Genomic DNA, 15035 nt, shown 5'->3' with positions numbered 1-15035 from the left:
GGACTTAGACATAGAATCATAGAATCATACAATGGTTTGGGTTGGAAAGGACCTTGAAGATCATCGTCTCCCCCCCCCCTGCCATGGGCAGGGGCACCTCCCACTAGACCAGGTTGCCCAAGGCCACGTCCAGCCTGGCCTTCAACACCTCCAGGGATGGGGCCTCAACAACATCTGACCCTAAATTGGAGCAGATGAATTGACCGCTCCAAGGAACCCCAGCAGATCAAGTCATACCTCGAGGGAGGTCATCCTCGCCCTCTGCTCTGCCCTGGGGATGCCACATCTGGAGCACTGCATCCAGTTCGGGGCTCCCCAGTTCAAGAAGGACAGGGAACTGCTGGAGAGGTCCAGCAAAGGGCTACGAAGATGATGAGGGGACTGGAGCATCTTTGTGATGAGGAAAGGCTGAGGGACTTGGGGCTGTTCAGTCTGGAGAAGAGAAGACTGAGGGGGGATCTCATCAACGCTGATAAATCCTTCAAGGGAGGGTGCCGGGGGATGGGAACAGTCTGTTTCCAGTGGTGCCCAGTGACAGGACAAGAGGGAACGGGCACAAACTTGAACATATGAAGTTCCATCTGAAGCTGAGGAGGGCCTTCTCTGCTGTGAGGGCAGCAGAGCAGTGGCACAGGCTGCCCAGAGAGGTGGGGGAGTCTCCCACTCTGGACATACTCCAAACCCGCCTGGACGCCGTCCTGTGCCACTGCTGGAGGTGCCCCTGCTCTGGCAGGGGGTGGGACTGGGAGAGCTCCAGAGGGCCCTTCCGACCCTCACCAGTCTGGGATTCTGTGATGGTAATATTGAGTAATAAACCTGTTTGCAGTCTTGTGGTTTCCCCGGTGTTTCTATACCAAATTTTAAATCAGTTCCAAACAGTAGCCAAACGGGCTACTAGGTGGAACAAGTCTGTTACAGGCAACAAGAAAGCATCCTGAATTTATTTTGCCCATCACAAAATGCATGCGAATATATACCAGTGCCCACACAGGAATGGGCTTTTCTGCCAGACCGCTGAGTTGGCGTTTTGGCTTTAGGGAATTTGTAATATGAAGATGAAACCATTGGAAGACTAATAGTTGAAGTGGAAAAGTTTTGTTTCAGAGGTTCCTTATGCTCAGAGTCATGTCTGAATGGCTTCAAGCAACTTAAAAGCAGTTCTGCGTTTGACGCTTCAATTTTCAGGGTGGTTTTACCCGGAAATCGACTTCAAATATTACAGCTTTCAACTGTAACCCCAGTGCTTTGCTGTCACTGTGTCATTGAGTCATGAGATAAACTGTATTTCCATTTCTTCGTGGGTTTATTGTCCTATCTTTTAAATTTACAACAAGAGTGAGGAGAGGGAAATACTTCTTGAATAAGCAAAAGCTGAAACCGTGTAAAGATAGTTACGCTTTTGAGGGCTCAATGATTTTGGGTTTTGTTGCGTTCTCCCGCCCGCGTCATTCCGGAAGGAAACTGATTTGTCTGGATAGGTACAATGGGATTGAATCTTCAGAAGCATTTTACTGCGCTTGCTCTTTTTTCCTACTTTGCATAACAAATTATGATTTTCTCCTTAACAGATTATCCAAAGAGCTTCTGCTGGATCCACAGCAAACCTTGGTCTTCAAAGTGTGGCATAAAGCAGGTAAAGTTTGTAGCGTGGTATTGAGAGGAGTGTGGTTTTTCTGCGACCTTTTCCTTGGGTGACTTGTATTTAATACAAGTCAAGTAAATTCGATTAAGTAAATCGGGGAGTGGAATTGTCAAGATATTTTTTACCTCGCCCTAGAAGAATGCTAGAGAGAAATACCCGTTGATTTCCTGCCCCTCGTCATCCTCCTTTTCCCCGTTAATCATCTGGCGAGGTTTGGTTCCGTTTTTAATTTGATAGTATTTTTGAGGTAGGATTTTCCCAGTGAAGAAGATTCTTTACTGTGTCTTTCACGCTCCGCTTGTTGTCTCCGCAGCTGGTTGAAGTGTGGCCAGGCAGTTGTAATCAAATGCTTTTATAGGGGCTCGGATATATTTTAACAATCGCTCCTGCACCCAGTTTCAGCCATCACTGGGGCAGCTGAAGGCCTTGGGTTTCAAACCTGACAGCATAAAAGCTTTTTGTAAGCATTTTTACTGAACCTGCTGTCCATTGTTAAAGGATAAAAGATGCTGCTAATAGTTCAAATTGGTGTTTGCTTGTTTTGTCGCTATATTTAGCGTCCAATTAGTGTCCGATATTTAATTGGTCCAAGTAAGCGCAAAAATCTGCGTGTTTGTTGTTGGGAAGACAGCTCGGCGTCTTCAGTTCAGACTGCTAGAATGGGATCTTTAACATACTGCGAGGTTTTTTCTTTCTTTTTTACACATTAAAGTTCAGCCGACCGATTTCTTGCTTCAAAAATAACCTTCCTGTGTAACTCATCCTTTCTTTGTCCTGTACAGAGTACGGTGTGTACACAGTGACTCTCCTGCGGTCCCTCTCCCTGTCCCGGTCTTTCGTTGTCTCTGCAGGGACGTTTTTTGCTGGATGTAACTGCCAAACTAATCCAAATAATATCCTCCTCTTGGATAGGATTGTTTGTTCTGTACTTCAGATAAATTTGCGAGGCGGAAAAGACAAAATGTTGCACAAAAAAATGCAACAGTGCGATGACAAATCGGCATTTTTGAAAGTTTTGGCAAAGTGCTAAGGGAAGAAAACGGGAGTGTCTGAAGTGAGAACGCGATGCTGGAGGCGGAATGCATTTGCTGGGGTCCCAGATTGGCCTCCAGGTTGATTTTTTTCAAGTCTCTGTCTCTTATTTCTAGCCCGTTTTCAAGCTGAATATTTTCCCCTTCATTACAACTCTTTTTCCCTCTGTTACAACCCTTGTTTAACTAGTTCTTCTGATTAAATATTGCACAGGGTATGTAACCCTCATGTCCTTTCTTACGCCTGCAGCGAGGCGCTCCTCCTGCCTGCTGTTTCTCTCCAGCATCCTTCTAGTGGGAGGTAAAAATTGGTTTCTGTGAATTACTACCGATGGAGGTGTTCAGGGTATCAACAGCTGCAGTGGGCACAGCTATTTCGGCAAATCCATAGGGAGGAAGCTGGTTTAATCGCTTGAAACTATTTTTCCTGCTTCTCAGTCAGACCCCATAGGTCTCTACGTTTGAAGCATGTTGACAATGAAAATCCAAGTCTCGTTTCTGTTGTCTTGAACTCTACTTTCTATTTGCTCCCCATTTTTGCTCCACTCTTTACTTGCTCTTCGCCTCACGAGAGCTGTCAGCTTTTAAACCTTTTTTTTTTTTTCAGTTTTATAAGATGTATTTCCCTCTGAAGTCTAGACATATTTCCAGGGCTGTTATAACTGACTGATTTTTAGCATTCCTGAAAACGTTTCGTTTACATGCAGTTTAAATTCACACGTGCTTTATATTCTTCTTCCCCAGAGATTGAGCGAGTGATCGGATTTGCATCAGTGGACCTTTCTCCTCTTCTTTCTGGCTTCCAGCTCGTGTGCGGGTGGTACAATATTACGGACTTCAGTGGCCAGTGCCGAGGGCAGATCAAAGTAGCGGTTGCCCCTCTTCAAAACATAAATAATCTCAAAGAAGAAAGGCAGGCAAGGATCCGGACCCAGGCACCGAGTTCTTCAGTACGTACTTGAGTTTCCTCCCCTGTGCGTATCTGATTAGATTCTTAATCATCACCGACTCGGTGGGTTTTTGAAGCAATGAGCAAACGTAGCAAATCCAGAGTACTGTAACGGATCAGTCGGTGTAAACAGACCAGAAACACTTAATTCCTTGTTTAGGAATGCTGCTCTATGTTTCCACGGTACCTGCGGGCCAGCACTGGTTGCAACACTCCTTCAAACCGAGGTCATGATCGTCTCCAGTGGCTTCACTCTGTTGTTACTTTGTGGGTGTTTGGGTTTTTTTTATTATTATTAGGAGAATATTCTGTGGGTTTGGATGTCTGGGAGCCTGGCGTTGTTCTGTTTGCTGCTTTGGGTAGCAGCTGATGCCCAAAAAACACTGTAAATTCAGCCTTTCGTTGGTTAGTACATTTCTAATTTGGCAGAACTTTATTTTTCTGGAAGATTTGCCATTTTTTGTGTTGTTTTTTTTTTTTTTTTTTTTTAATTCTCTAGACTTTTCAGTTACGTTGGGGTGTAATGGAGCCCCTGCACCCTACTTTCCATCGGTTTACTCTTCGGTAGCGGGGGAGGAATTAACAGATGTTGCTGAAATCAGAGTGTTGTGAAATGGTACTTCAGCTCAGCACTGGAAAATCCTTAGAAAACTTAAGTTTTTGTTTGTTAACTCAGGAAGATACTACTTTAATTTCTCTATTTTCTTGCTGTGGAAGACTCATGTGGTGGTGGTGTTTATTCTAGGTGAAGCCCAGCTTTCCAACATTTCCCAGTAATGCTACAAGCTTTTCCAAGCAGATGTCGAATCCCGTGTCAAACGAAGTCAGTGTTCCTACTCGAGAGCGGTAGGTCGAGTAATTTCGATTATTTTCAGGGCTCAGAAATCGACCGAGCTGAAGCCTATTGACTCTACTGAGAAAATATCAAACCCTGTCAAAGCTCTATCCCTGTGTTTGGGCTTAAAGATGATACCAAATTCCCTTTACCAGTGAGAGGGTGACCCAGGAAACAGAAATCCTGAGGCAGGTTTTCTCGTTCTACAAAACCCAGATGTTCTTTTTCTTCTCACTGATGTTTCCTGATTTGTTTCATTGACACCCTTCTACATTAGGATTTACATTGTGCCATTGCTAAAACTGGCAGATACTTCTTCCAGACCTTTGTAAGAATAAGGGTTGTGTTTGTATTTGGTTTTATTTTTAATAAGGATAATAAGCGTAAGTTAGAATAGAGTATTACTGATATATCCCCTTTATTTTGCCATAACTCCTGTCTGTGGCCGGTGAGTGACAGCCGGTGAAATGCCGTAATATTGCACATTCCAGGACTAGGGCTGTCAGCTATCCTGCAGCAATTCCGGCTTTCTGTCCCTTAAAACAAGCGCCAGCGTTCATATATTTAAGGAGCAACATGTGAGAGAGCGTTTTAATTCACGGTTTGTTTATTTAGCATACGTAGGACGTGTGTTTGAAGTTTAGAGGGATGGTGGGGCCACCATTGTGTGGTCTGAACAGCTGGCTTGGCAGCTCCCAGCAGACGCTGGAAATTCCCTTTCAGCCACACTATGTAACCAGTGCGGAGACGGTAGTTGCAGTTTCCTTTATTTTAGTGTAAATCTGAAACAGTAAATGCCATTCTTGATGACATTTGAAGGAGCTACTTTCATCCATCGGTGGCTCTTTGATGCATTGAAAGACGTTGGATATTCTTAGTTGGCATGACTTTCACAATTTGAGGTTTCAGCCTGCTTTCTGTTGTTAAACATAGGCCTGTTTCTAGCAGAATTAGTCCCCCTGGAACACACACGCCTCGTCACGAAGAGCACATGCAGAACGTGCGCAGATTTCACCAATCCCTGCAGCAAGCAGAAGGGAACACGCAGCGGGCGGCAAAGATGGACTCGTTGTCGCTGTCATCGCGCGCTTCTCTTCTAACTGCTCTCAGGTAAAGCAGAGCGATAGCCCACAAGGTAATTCCAAGCCTTCGGTTTGCAAAGCTGAGCTTGACACTGAAGAATTCTTGCATCCGTTTTTAAAGGAAATGAAAATGAAAATATACAACAACCGATTAAGAGGTATCAGTGGGATATGAGTGTAATTTACGGCAGGATGAGATGAGATTGGAAAAACGGGGACTACGGGAGAAGCCCTGCCTTAGGACTGAGGCTCAGGCAATGCTGTGAGTCTCTGAAGGAAAACAGCAACACCGGTGTTTCCAAATCTCGATAGAATGCTTTGCTTTATCCCTCTTTGTACATCTGTAACGCAACACACTCTGTTAGGCCAGTAGTCCTCTGAGCTGGTTTTCACAGATGGAAGAAACAAGCCTGTAAGCATTTCATGGTGCACGGAGCAGGATGTCCTTTCCCAGCGGGATGCCTTTCTCCCTACTAGAAGAATTTTTCTCTCGACTAGATTCTAGGTTTAAATCAGCTATAAATTTTAGGAGAATATTATATGTAAGAATATAGGACTGAAAGAGACTTTCTGAGTCATTGCATCCCTTTCCCTGCTACCACAAGCAATATGTCATAAAATCCTTAGATCTTAAGCAGGTAGAAATCCTCAGATTTTTATCAAGCTCAGTCGTAAAGTCAATTAATATTCTTGGCTTTATGACTTCTGTTGGAAGGTCATCTCCAATCCAACTTTCTTTGATCAAGTAAGTTTAAAACTAACTCTTTTTTTTTAACTTCCAGCCTAACTTTCGTAGCCAATTCGGCTTTGTTCTTGAGTGTTATCCTCTTGCTTAGACGGAGCGTCCTCAACACTTACTGATCTATTTTTCAATAACAACCCTTAATCTTGTATTTGCGTATTTACATGCTGTTGACTAGAATGATACAAATAGAACCAGGCTGCCACGGGCTTTTTATTTTTTTCATCTTACCAAATTTCTTACCACTGCTTACAGAAAAAACTTGAGTGAGCTGGATGAGGTTCAAAGATACTTCAGTCAGAAGCTGACCAGGTCTTTTCCTGACTTCAGTTACGGTCACACATCCAAAGCAAGTCATGAGGAGCCGGAGAGCGATCGTCGGGGCTTGATGAGCAAAGAAGTGGATCCCAGTGGATGCCATCTTTTGGAAAAATCCAGTCAGTTGGTGTCTCAGGTCAGCAGCTTAATCAATGGTAAGTTGTCGCTCGGTTTGGAATTTTTTGTCAGAAGCTGCCTTAAAGTATTTTCAAATTTATAACGTAATGAGGACCAGTTCCTGGTGTTGGTAATCAGCATGTGTTGGTCTGTTGCGAGAGTGCTTCAGAGAGTCTTTCAAACCCCTGTCAGTAATGCCAGACTCCCAGACTGGTGGAGGTTGGAAGAGCCCTCTGGAGCTCCCCCATCCCACCCCCCGCCAGAGCAGGGGCACCTCCAGCAGTGGCACAGGACGGCGTCCAGGCGGGTTTGGGATGGCTCCAGAGTGGGAGACACCCCCACCTCTCTGGGCAGCCTGTGCCACTGCTCTGCCACCCTCACAGCAGAGAATATCCTCCTCGTGTTCAGATGGTACTTCCTATATTCAAGTTTGTGCCCATTACTTCTTGTCCTGTCACTGGGCACCACTGGAAACAGACTGTCCCCATCCCCCCGGCACCTCCCTTGAAGGATTTATCAGCATTGATGAGATCCCCCTCAGTCTTCTCTTCTCCAGACTGAACAGCCCCAAGTCCCTCAGCTTTTCCTCATCATAAAGATGCTCCAGTCCCCTCATCATCTTTGTAGCCCTTTGCTGGACCGCCTCCAGCAGTTCCCTGTCCTTCTTGAACTGGGGAGCCCAGAAATGGACGCAGGACTCCAGATGCGGCCTCACCAGGGCAGAGTAGAGGGGGAGGATGATGTCCCTCAACCTGCAGGCCACACCCTTCTTGATGCACCCCAGGATGCCATTCACCTTCTTGGCTGCGAGGGCACATTGCTGGCTTCCTTTGACTGTGTTACAGATCCAATACTTTAAAGACTGATAAACTAGACAAAATTAAAAAAAAAATAAATATTTTTTCATTTCTTGTTCTCATAGAATTGCTTTCAAAAGGCTGCAAGTACAACAACAATTTAACTTGTTAATCTATTAGTTTATTAGTCAAAATTTGAAGTGGAGTGGCTTTTTTATGAAGTACTTAGAACACTTGTAAGCTTTTGAGATCCTAAAGGGGAAAACATAATAGAATATAAACCTGCTTTTTTTGTTATCTAGCTGCAAGTGGCCTGTTTGTTCATTTTGATTACTTATTATCAAATTTGGTAATATATTTTCAAGTAGCTATCTCCTTCTCTTGAACACTCCATCCCTTCATCCAGGGATGGATCCAGCAATTGATGAAGACATTGAACTGGTAGTGTTGAACTGAAACATTCAGAAGGAAAATTAGGTGGGAGTTAAGGCCCTCTCCAGATAGCGTGAATTCTGCTTAAATTTCCCTGTCTGTTCAGCAGAAAAAGGGAGCTCTTGCGGAAGAGCAATCCACAGAACGGTACTGAGCTGAGTCCGTGGTTCTTTGCTAACAGGAATTGGCATATCTCTGTTTTCACATGAAATTTGTGCCCTACAACGAGTGGCTAAAATAAAACTATTTTAGGATAGGTAAGACACAGCTCTTAGTAAGCGGCAGCTTTTCTGTTGATCACATTCAATACATTTCCTCTTTTAGAGGCATCAGAGCAATTAATTTTCCCTATCGTTGCTGCTGTTGGACACCGAATGACCTCCTTAATAAGGATGGAGTGTGACATAACAGGGAAGGAAACCGTATCTCTTTGTACACCTTGGTTTCAGGTGTCTGTTATTTCCCTCTGCCTGACATTTCTACCAGCTCCGTCGTAACCGATCTTCGTCTCAGCGCCGGCCTCTCCACCGATTGCAGTTAATTTAATGTTCGCTTAACTGTTCGTGCCACTCTGATCTCCTACCAGAGAGGTGCTGTGAGTAGCAAAATGACCAGGAAATCAAATCCATGCCGGTGCTTTTAAAATTATTTATCGGAGTAGAGAACAAACCGTGGCTCAGAGCGCTGTCAGTTGAAAAGTTACTCTTTTTCCCCCAAGGTTTTGCTCTTTTTGTTCCGCTTCTCACCTTCGTTAATTGTTTTTACTGCTTCTTTACATGCTGTCCTCCACAGTCTGTCTCAAACTCTTCCTTCCCCTTTTCCAAACGTCCTCCACCGTGACCTCACAGCAAGGCTTTTGCTCAGCGGTAGTTTGCCATTTAACCTGATACTGGTGAACTGATTTCTCAAAAAAATGCAAGAACTGAATAGGATCTGCTATCTAGGAACCAAAAACAGGTGATTGTGGCTTTTTAAAAAATTTTAAAAATGATAAAATCCCAGAGATTGTCAGGACCGCAGAGATTTTGTTAGTGTTTACGCTCCTACTCCAGTCGTGTTTTTTCAGAGCCTGTGTTAGGAGCAGAGGCAGCTCTTTGTTTTCAGACTTTGCAATTTTACCGCCACAACTGAGCAACAGTCCTGAGTGAATTCCTGGTTTACAATTATTTAATTAACAATCGTCTGCCATTTGGTTCGAGTTGGTAAATTGAACTGAAAGCTGGAGAATATCAGTAGGCAACTGTGTCTTCTGTGCCCCTACAATAAAACTGGGGAAGCTATGAGAGGAAACGGTGGTTAGATGATGCATCTTTCCTGTCTAGATTCATCCTCTCTCCTTCCCATCAACTGTCCAAACTGTTTTTAGCCGCTCCAAGCAATAGGCATTTTTTTCCTTTTGCTTTAGGTGTACTCTGTGTATCAGAGTATTTGCACCGTCCAATTTTTTTTTTTTTTTCTTTACATTGAGGTAGGTACTTCTAGTTATTTCCCAGTAGTTTCATCCTGCATTTTTTTGCTTAGCATTTCTGTCCTTCTCCGGGCCTTGTCAATGATTAAGAGAGCCGAACGTGATCCCATCCGCAGAGTGTGTGGCAAAGCTGTGCACGTTTAACTCCAGACCACTCTTGCGCATACGATTTTCTGCAAAAAGCCCAAATAAATCAGATAAAAGGTGAATCGTTGCTCTGTGCGTTTACCGATGCTGTTTTCTATTCATCAGACTTACAGACTATAACTAAAAATAGCAAAGAATCTTCTGATGGGCATCAAGACAACAGCAGAAAACCGTGTACTACTCATGTACCTGACCAGCAGGATGAAGGAGCCGGAACTGAAGTAAGTCAGCTTGAGTTGGACTCGCGCAGCGTTCGCAGCGATACACAGCAGCCCTGCTCTTTTGGGAGATCTGTGTTTGAGAGACACATGTTGCGTGAATTTCTGGACCAAGCTGTCCCTGAAGATGAGCATCCTTTGCCAGCAGACTACGTCCAGGAAGGCGAAGGTGCTTTTGCCGTCCAGCCACACAGTGAAGAAGAATATGAAGAAGACATTATAGAACCACGAACTCTTAATGAAATAACAACCATAACGGACAAAACTAGTCCCTGGTCCAGTGTGCTGTCTGAAGCGGAGCCGGGTGCTGAGCGACAGCCCATAGATTTGGGGCCTGAAGATCGGCACTCGGTGGATATACACTGTTTGCAAAGAGGAAGCAGATGGAGCAGCACCTTCTCGAGCGTACTACAGGGTGACAACCAAAGCGTGCTCACCGCCCTTAGCCCGTGCGTTAGCCTCCACGCAGACGAGAGCGGTCCTTCGGCAGCAACAGAAGGCTTTCAAAGCTTGAATAGTGGCATGGAAACAACAGAGAAGGAGCTGTTTCAGCCTGCTCATTTGTCAGAAGTGCATCAAACAGCCAACGGCCCTGTAGAAAATGGAAATTGTGATCGGGGTAGAGCATTTAACACGAAACCTATAGAGCAAAATGTAGAGTTTCGTGCGGCCTCCAAAGAACTACTGGCATTTCCAGCAGACGTTGCTTTGACCAATCCAAAGACCACAGAAAGAGAGAAGGAGGAAAAAGGTGAGGTTGTAAATGGAGAACGTCAAGACGAGGAAGAAAGTGGTTCTGATGAGATCTGTATTAAGACAGTATCAGCCCAAGCAGGCTCGGAAGGAAATAGTGAAAGCGTTTCTGACGACAGTAGTGAAGACCCACTGGAAGACTCTGAAAAGTCTGTCAAACCGAAAATTTTTTTGTATCCTTCTTTTCTCTTTTTGTAAACACACATTGCATTCAGGGAACGTGTCCTGTTTCTTGGTTAGAATCTCAGAGGCCTCAGGAAAGAGAAATTCCCTGTGGGGAGCTCTTCCCTGTAAAATGAGCGTAGAATTGGTGACCTGGGAAGGCATCGGAAGAACCTGTTGTGTTGTGTTTCGCACAACGTAGTGATGACTTCCTTACTGTTTGCAACCGATACATTCTGTGATCTGTGAGAGTTATTTCATTTTGGATAGTTTCAACGTCTTGCGTTTTTCCCCATGTTATTTTTCTCCATGTATTATAGCTCTTGTGTTTCTTCTGTATTAAAAGAAACGCAGTTTATTTTGCTTTTAAAATTCTTTCCTGCGTTTCTTGCACAGATCCCAAATCTCACATTCAGTTTCACTAAGTTGTGTTGGAATTTTTGCAGGTTGAAGTTGTCTACAAATATGTGACGTATTACTGTAAAGCAAGTTGGTCTCCCGTGATTATTGATTAAAATGAATGAGACTTGCCATCTGGGATCCATCAACAGCTGTTACAATGACGCTCATTCCACATCTGCAGCTCCGGTGGAGCTTTGGGCAACTACACGCTGCCAAAAGTTGTTCCTTAACAGTTCTGCTCAGATCTGGTCCTGTTGTTGTTCCCAACTTCTTCCTTTCACCCCAGCAGATGGAAGCCTCCATGAGACTGCTCAGCGTGTCTTCTCATCCTTCCACAGCTCTGAAGGTAAGTATGGGGCATCCTTTCCTTTGTTGTCTTAGCTTAACGGAATCCCTTCGTTAAAGCAGGAACAGAAGAACTTCTGCCTTTCTTTGCCTGTCAGCACTCAGGTTAGAGATGATGGCTTCCAAATCAAGTCAAGGAGAATCTTTCTGATACCTCTTCTCTCTGAGAATAATTTTCAGCATTCACGGTTGCATTATTGGGGATACTTATGGATTTATGTTAACCAGTTTGTCTATATACGATAGTGAATGTTGCTCTTCTCCATTGCGGTGAGTGGAAGTGGCCATCGCTCGCTCCACACTTCTTTGTGTTTTAATGTGAGGCAAGGTGCCTCATTTCACAGCATTCACAGAATTCACAGAATTCACAGAATGGTCAGGGTTGGAAGGGACCTCTGGAGATCATCTAGTCCAACCCCCCTGCCAGAGCAGGGTAGGACACAAGCTGTAACTTGTAATTACAACTCCAATTTATGTCTTCTAGATAAGGATGAAATGAGGGAGTTTGCAGCAAAAGAGCCTCTCATAGAATCACAGAATGGTTTAGGTTGGAAGGGACCTTATAGATCATCTCGTTCCAACCCCCCTGCCCTGGGCAGGGACACCTCCCACCAGCCCAGGTTGCTCCAAGCCCCGTCCAACCTGGCCTTGAACACCTCCAGGGATGGGGCAGCCACAGCGTCTCGGGGCAACCTGCCCCAGGGGATCACCACCCGCACAGCCAAGATTTTCTTCTCCATATCTCATCTCAATCTCCCCTCTGTCAGTGTCAAACCGTCCCCCCTCGTCCCATGGCTCCGTCCCTGACCCAGAGTCCCCTCCCCAGCTCTCCTGGAGCCCCTTTAGGCACTGGAAGGGGCTCTGAGCTCGCCCCTTTTTCGCCTTCTCTTCTCCAGGCTGAACCCCCCCACCTCTCCCAGCCTGTCCTCCCAGCAGAGGGGCTCCAGCCCTCCCAGCAGCTCCGGGGCCTCCTCTGGCCCCGCTCCACCAGGTCCATGTCTCTCCTGTGCTGAGGCCCCCGAGCTGGAGGCGGCACTGCAGGGGGGTCTCCCCAGAGCAGAGCGCAGCAGAGGGGCACAATCCCCCCTCGCCCTGCTGGCCACGCTGCTGGGGATGCAGCCCAGGATGCCGGGGGCTTGCTGGGCTGCCCGCGCACGTTGCCGACTCATGGGGAGCTTCTCATCCACCGACACCCCCAGGTCCTGCTCCTCAGGGCTCCATCCATTCTCCACCCAACCTGCATTTGTGCTTGGGATGGCCCTCACCTATGTGCAGGACCCTGCGCTTGGCCTCATGGTGTTGACACGCTCACTTCTCCAGCCTGTCCCGGTCCCTCTGGATGCCATCCTATCCCTCAGGCGTGTCATCCGCTCCACACAGCTTGGTGCCGTCGGCAGACTCGCTGAGCGTGCCCTCCTTGAGCGGTATCAAGTAACTGTTCTTCGACGGAAGGAACAGCAGAATAGAGCGATCGTTCCTCATGCGGGAAAGCTGTTGATTTCTTTTGCCGTTTCATAGGTGGTTTTACATGCATAAACATTGATTTCCTGCAAGAGGTTTGGGTCGCGGTTGGTTTGAGGTCTAAATATGATTCTTTTCCAGTCACAGCTTTGCTATGGATGTTGATGTGGATCTGGGTACTGCAGCAGCCGGGCTGCTTGTTTACCACTCCCAGAAAAGAGAACGCGTCGGTTCCCCTCCTTATGACCTACGAAACAAACGCTCTAGGAACATTTCCGTAACTGGAAACGGCTTGCTTGATTAAACAGGACAGAAACAGGCAGGATCTGATAGCTCTGAAGTAATGGAAACTACTTGCAATTAATAAACGTGCTTACAGTTCAGGTAAAATGCCTTAAATTTTGCTGGTTTGTGTTGTAAAAATTCTTTTTATTTATTTATTTACATAATATATCTTTTCCTAAAGCCCTTGAAACTTGTTCCTGATGAAAGTAGAGACCTCTATCAGAGGAATCTCGGGCATAGGATGCTTCAAGGATCCTAAGCTATGTCTTGATTATAACACCTACACTGCAGTGTGTCTTAGCGCTCGTTGAGTGTACTTTTCATGCTGTGCCTAAATATTCTGGACGAAATCAGAAGCAGAATCTCAGATGTGTTTCTCCTTTGGAATCTCCTTCGGATTCTCTGCGTTCGCCTCTTGTCCGTCGCTGATACCCCCTTCCACTCTGCCCCCTCTTCGGGGTTTTGCCTTCTCTGCAGAGTTAGCTCCCGTTCTTCCTCTGGAAGCGCCGTGGAAACACACTCCTGAAAATAATTCGTAATTAGGGAGAATACTAGAAAGGTGCTATTTGGATATAGCTGACCTTAAACCAGTTTAATTCCAGGATTAGCTGGAGCTAATCCTTCGCGGCAGCACTTGCAGGCTTCTGTTGAGACCGGACTCAGTCGCACACCCAACATCAAACACGTATGAAGAACGAGAAGTTTTCCGCTTCTGCCGGTGGTAAAATATAGCTCAGGAAAACGGCTTTCTCATAGTTTTGTTCTTAATTACAGAATCCCAGAATGGTCAGGGTTGGAAGGGACCTCTGGAGATCATCTAGTCCAACCCCCCTGCCAGAGCAGGGTCACCTACAACAGGTTGCACAGGACAGCGTCCAGGCGGGTTTGGGATGGCTCCAGAGTGGGAGACTCCACCACCTCTCTGGGCAGCCTGTTCCAGTGCTCCACTACCCTCAAAGTAAAGAAGTTCCTTCTCATGTTAAGATGAAACTTCCTATGTTCAAGTTTATGCCCATTACCCCTCGTCCTATCACTGGGCGCCACTGAATTAGCCTTAAGAGTTTCTAAATCTGGGTTTGTTTGGTTTCTGCGCAGTTCAGCGAACGCCGAGCGCGACAGCAAGGCTGAAATGTGAGCTGCTCTCATCTGAAGATCAGCAGTCCCCTCTCGCTCACGTGGCAGCTGGCAAACCTCTCTCCTGGCCTCCCTCGTGTTCCTGCCGCCGCTCCCTGCCTTCTCTGACTCCCTGCTCTCCCCGTCTTCTTACGCAAAACGATGAAGAAACGGTGAGGAGGCGAAGCGGGCAGTCACGTCAAAGGAGCTGGCAGTATTCTGAGGCAAAAGGGTCGTCTCAGCTCACGCTGTGAGGACACGGGGATGTGAGAATCGTAGAATCATAGAACGGTTTAGGTTGGAAAGGACCTTAAAGATCATCGAGTTCCAACCTCCCTGCCACGGGCAGGGACGAGAAGGTGCTGCAGCAGCTCAGGCCTCAGCCTGGATGTTGTGCTCACCTTCCAGGGACCTGAGCTTTGCAGACCCTCACGAAATTTAACATTTTTTGAGCTTTTTTTCTCCGTTACATCAGAGTCAGGCTTCCAGTTCTCGAGGTTCTTCCCGGCTCTCCTCTTCCACGCTGCTCACCCGCTCTCCTCTCTGCTCCAGTCGTCCTGCTTTGACTTCTGCCGCTTTTCAGGATTAGCGAGCAGCTTTGCCCTTCTCTCTTCTCAGCCCTTTTCCGGGCAGTTCCCGATACAACCGAGGGGAAATTATCCAAGTTCGTGGCTAAACTTAACAGCATCCAGCACTGTATCGTATTTACTGTAAAGCTACAACTGTTTTTACATGA

General features: G+C 46.1%; 1 protein-coding gene across 1 annotated transcript in view; it reads left to right on the top strand.

The window, feature by feature from the left end:
- The window catches only part of C2CD3 (C2 calcium-dependent domain containing 3), a 64318-nt gene that overhangs the window by 40724 nt on the left and 8559 nt on the right, over positions 1-15035 (top strand). The window contains 7 exon segments of the mRNA XM_009890998.1: positions 1569-1633; positions 3418-3623; positions 4368-4468; positions 5406-5567; positions 6537-6754; positions 9666-10704; positions 11339-11441. Of these exon segments, the coding sequence (XP_009889300.1) occupies positions 1569-1633; positions 3418-3623; positions 4368-4468; positions 5406-5567; positions 6537-6754; positions 9666-10704; positions 11339-11441 (1894 nt within the window).

The sequence above is a fragment of the Charadrius vociferus genome, unplaced genomic scaffold (assembly GCF_000708025.1).
Source record: "Charadrius vociferus isolate BGI_N301 unplaced genomic scaffold, ASM70802v2 scaffold407, whole genome shotgun sequence".
NCBI classification, from domain to species: Eukaryota; Metazoa; Chordata; class Aves; order Charadriiformes; family Charadriidae; genus Charadrius; species Charadrius vociferus.
The sequence above is the reverse complement of the archived record's forward strand: the minus strand, read 5'-3'. Positions and strand labels throughout refer to the sequence as shown.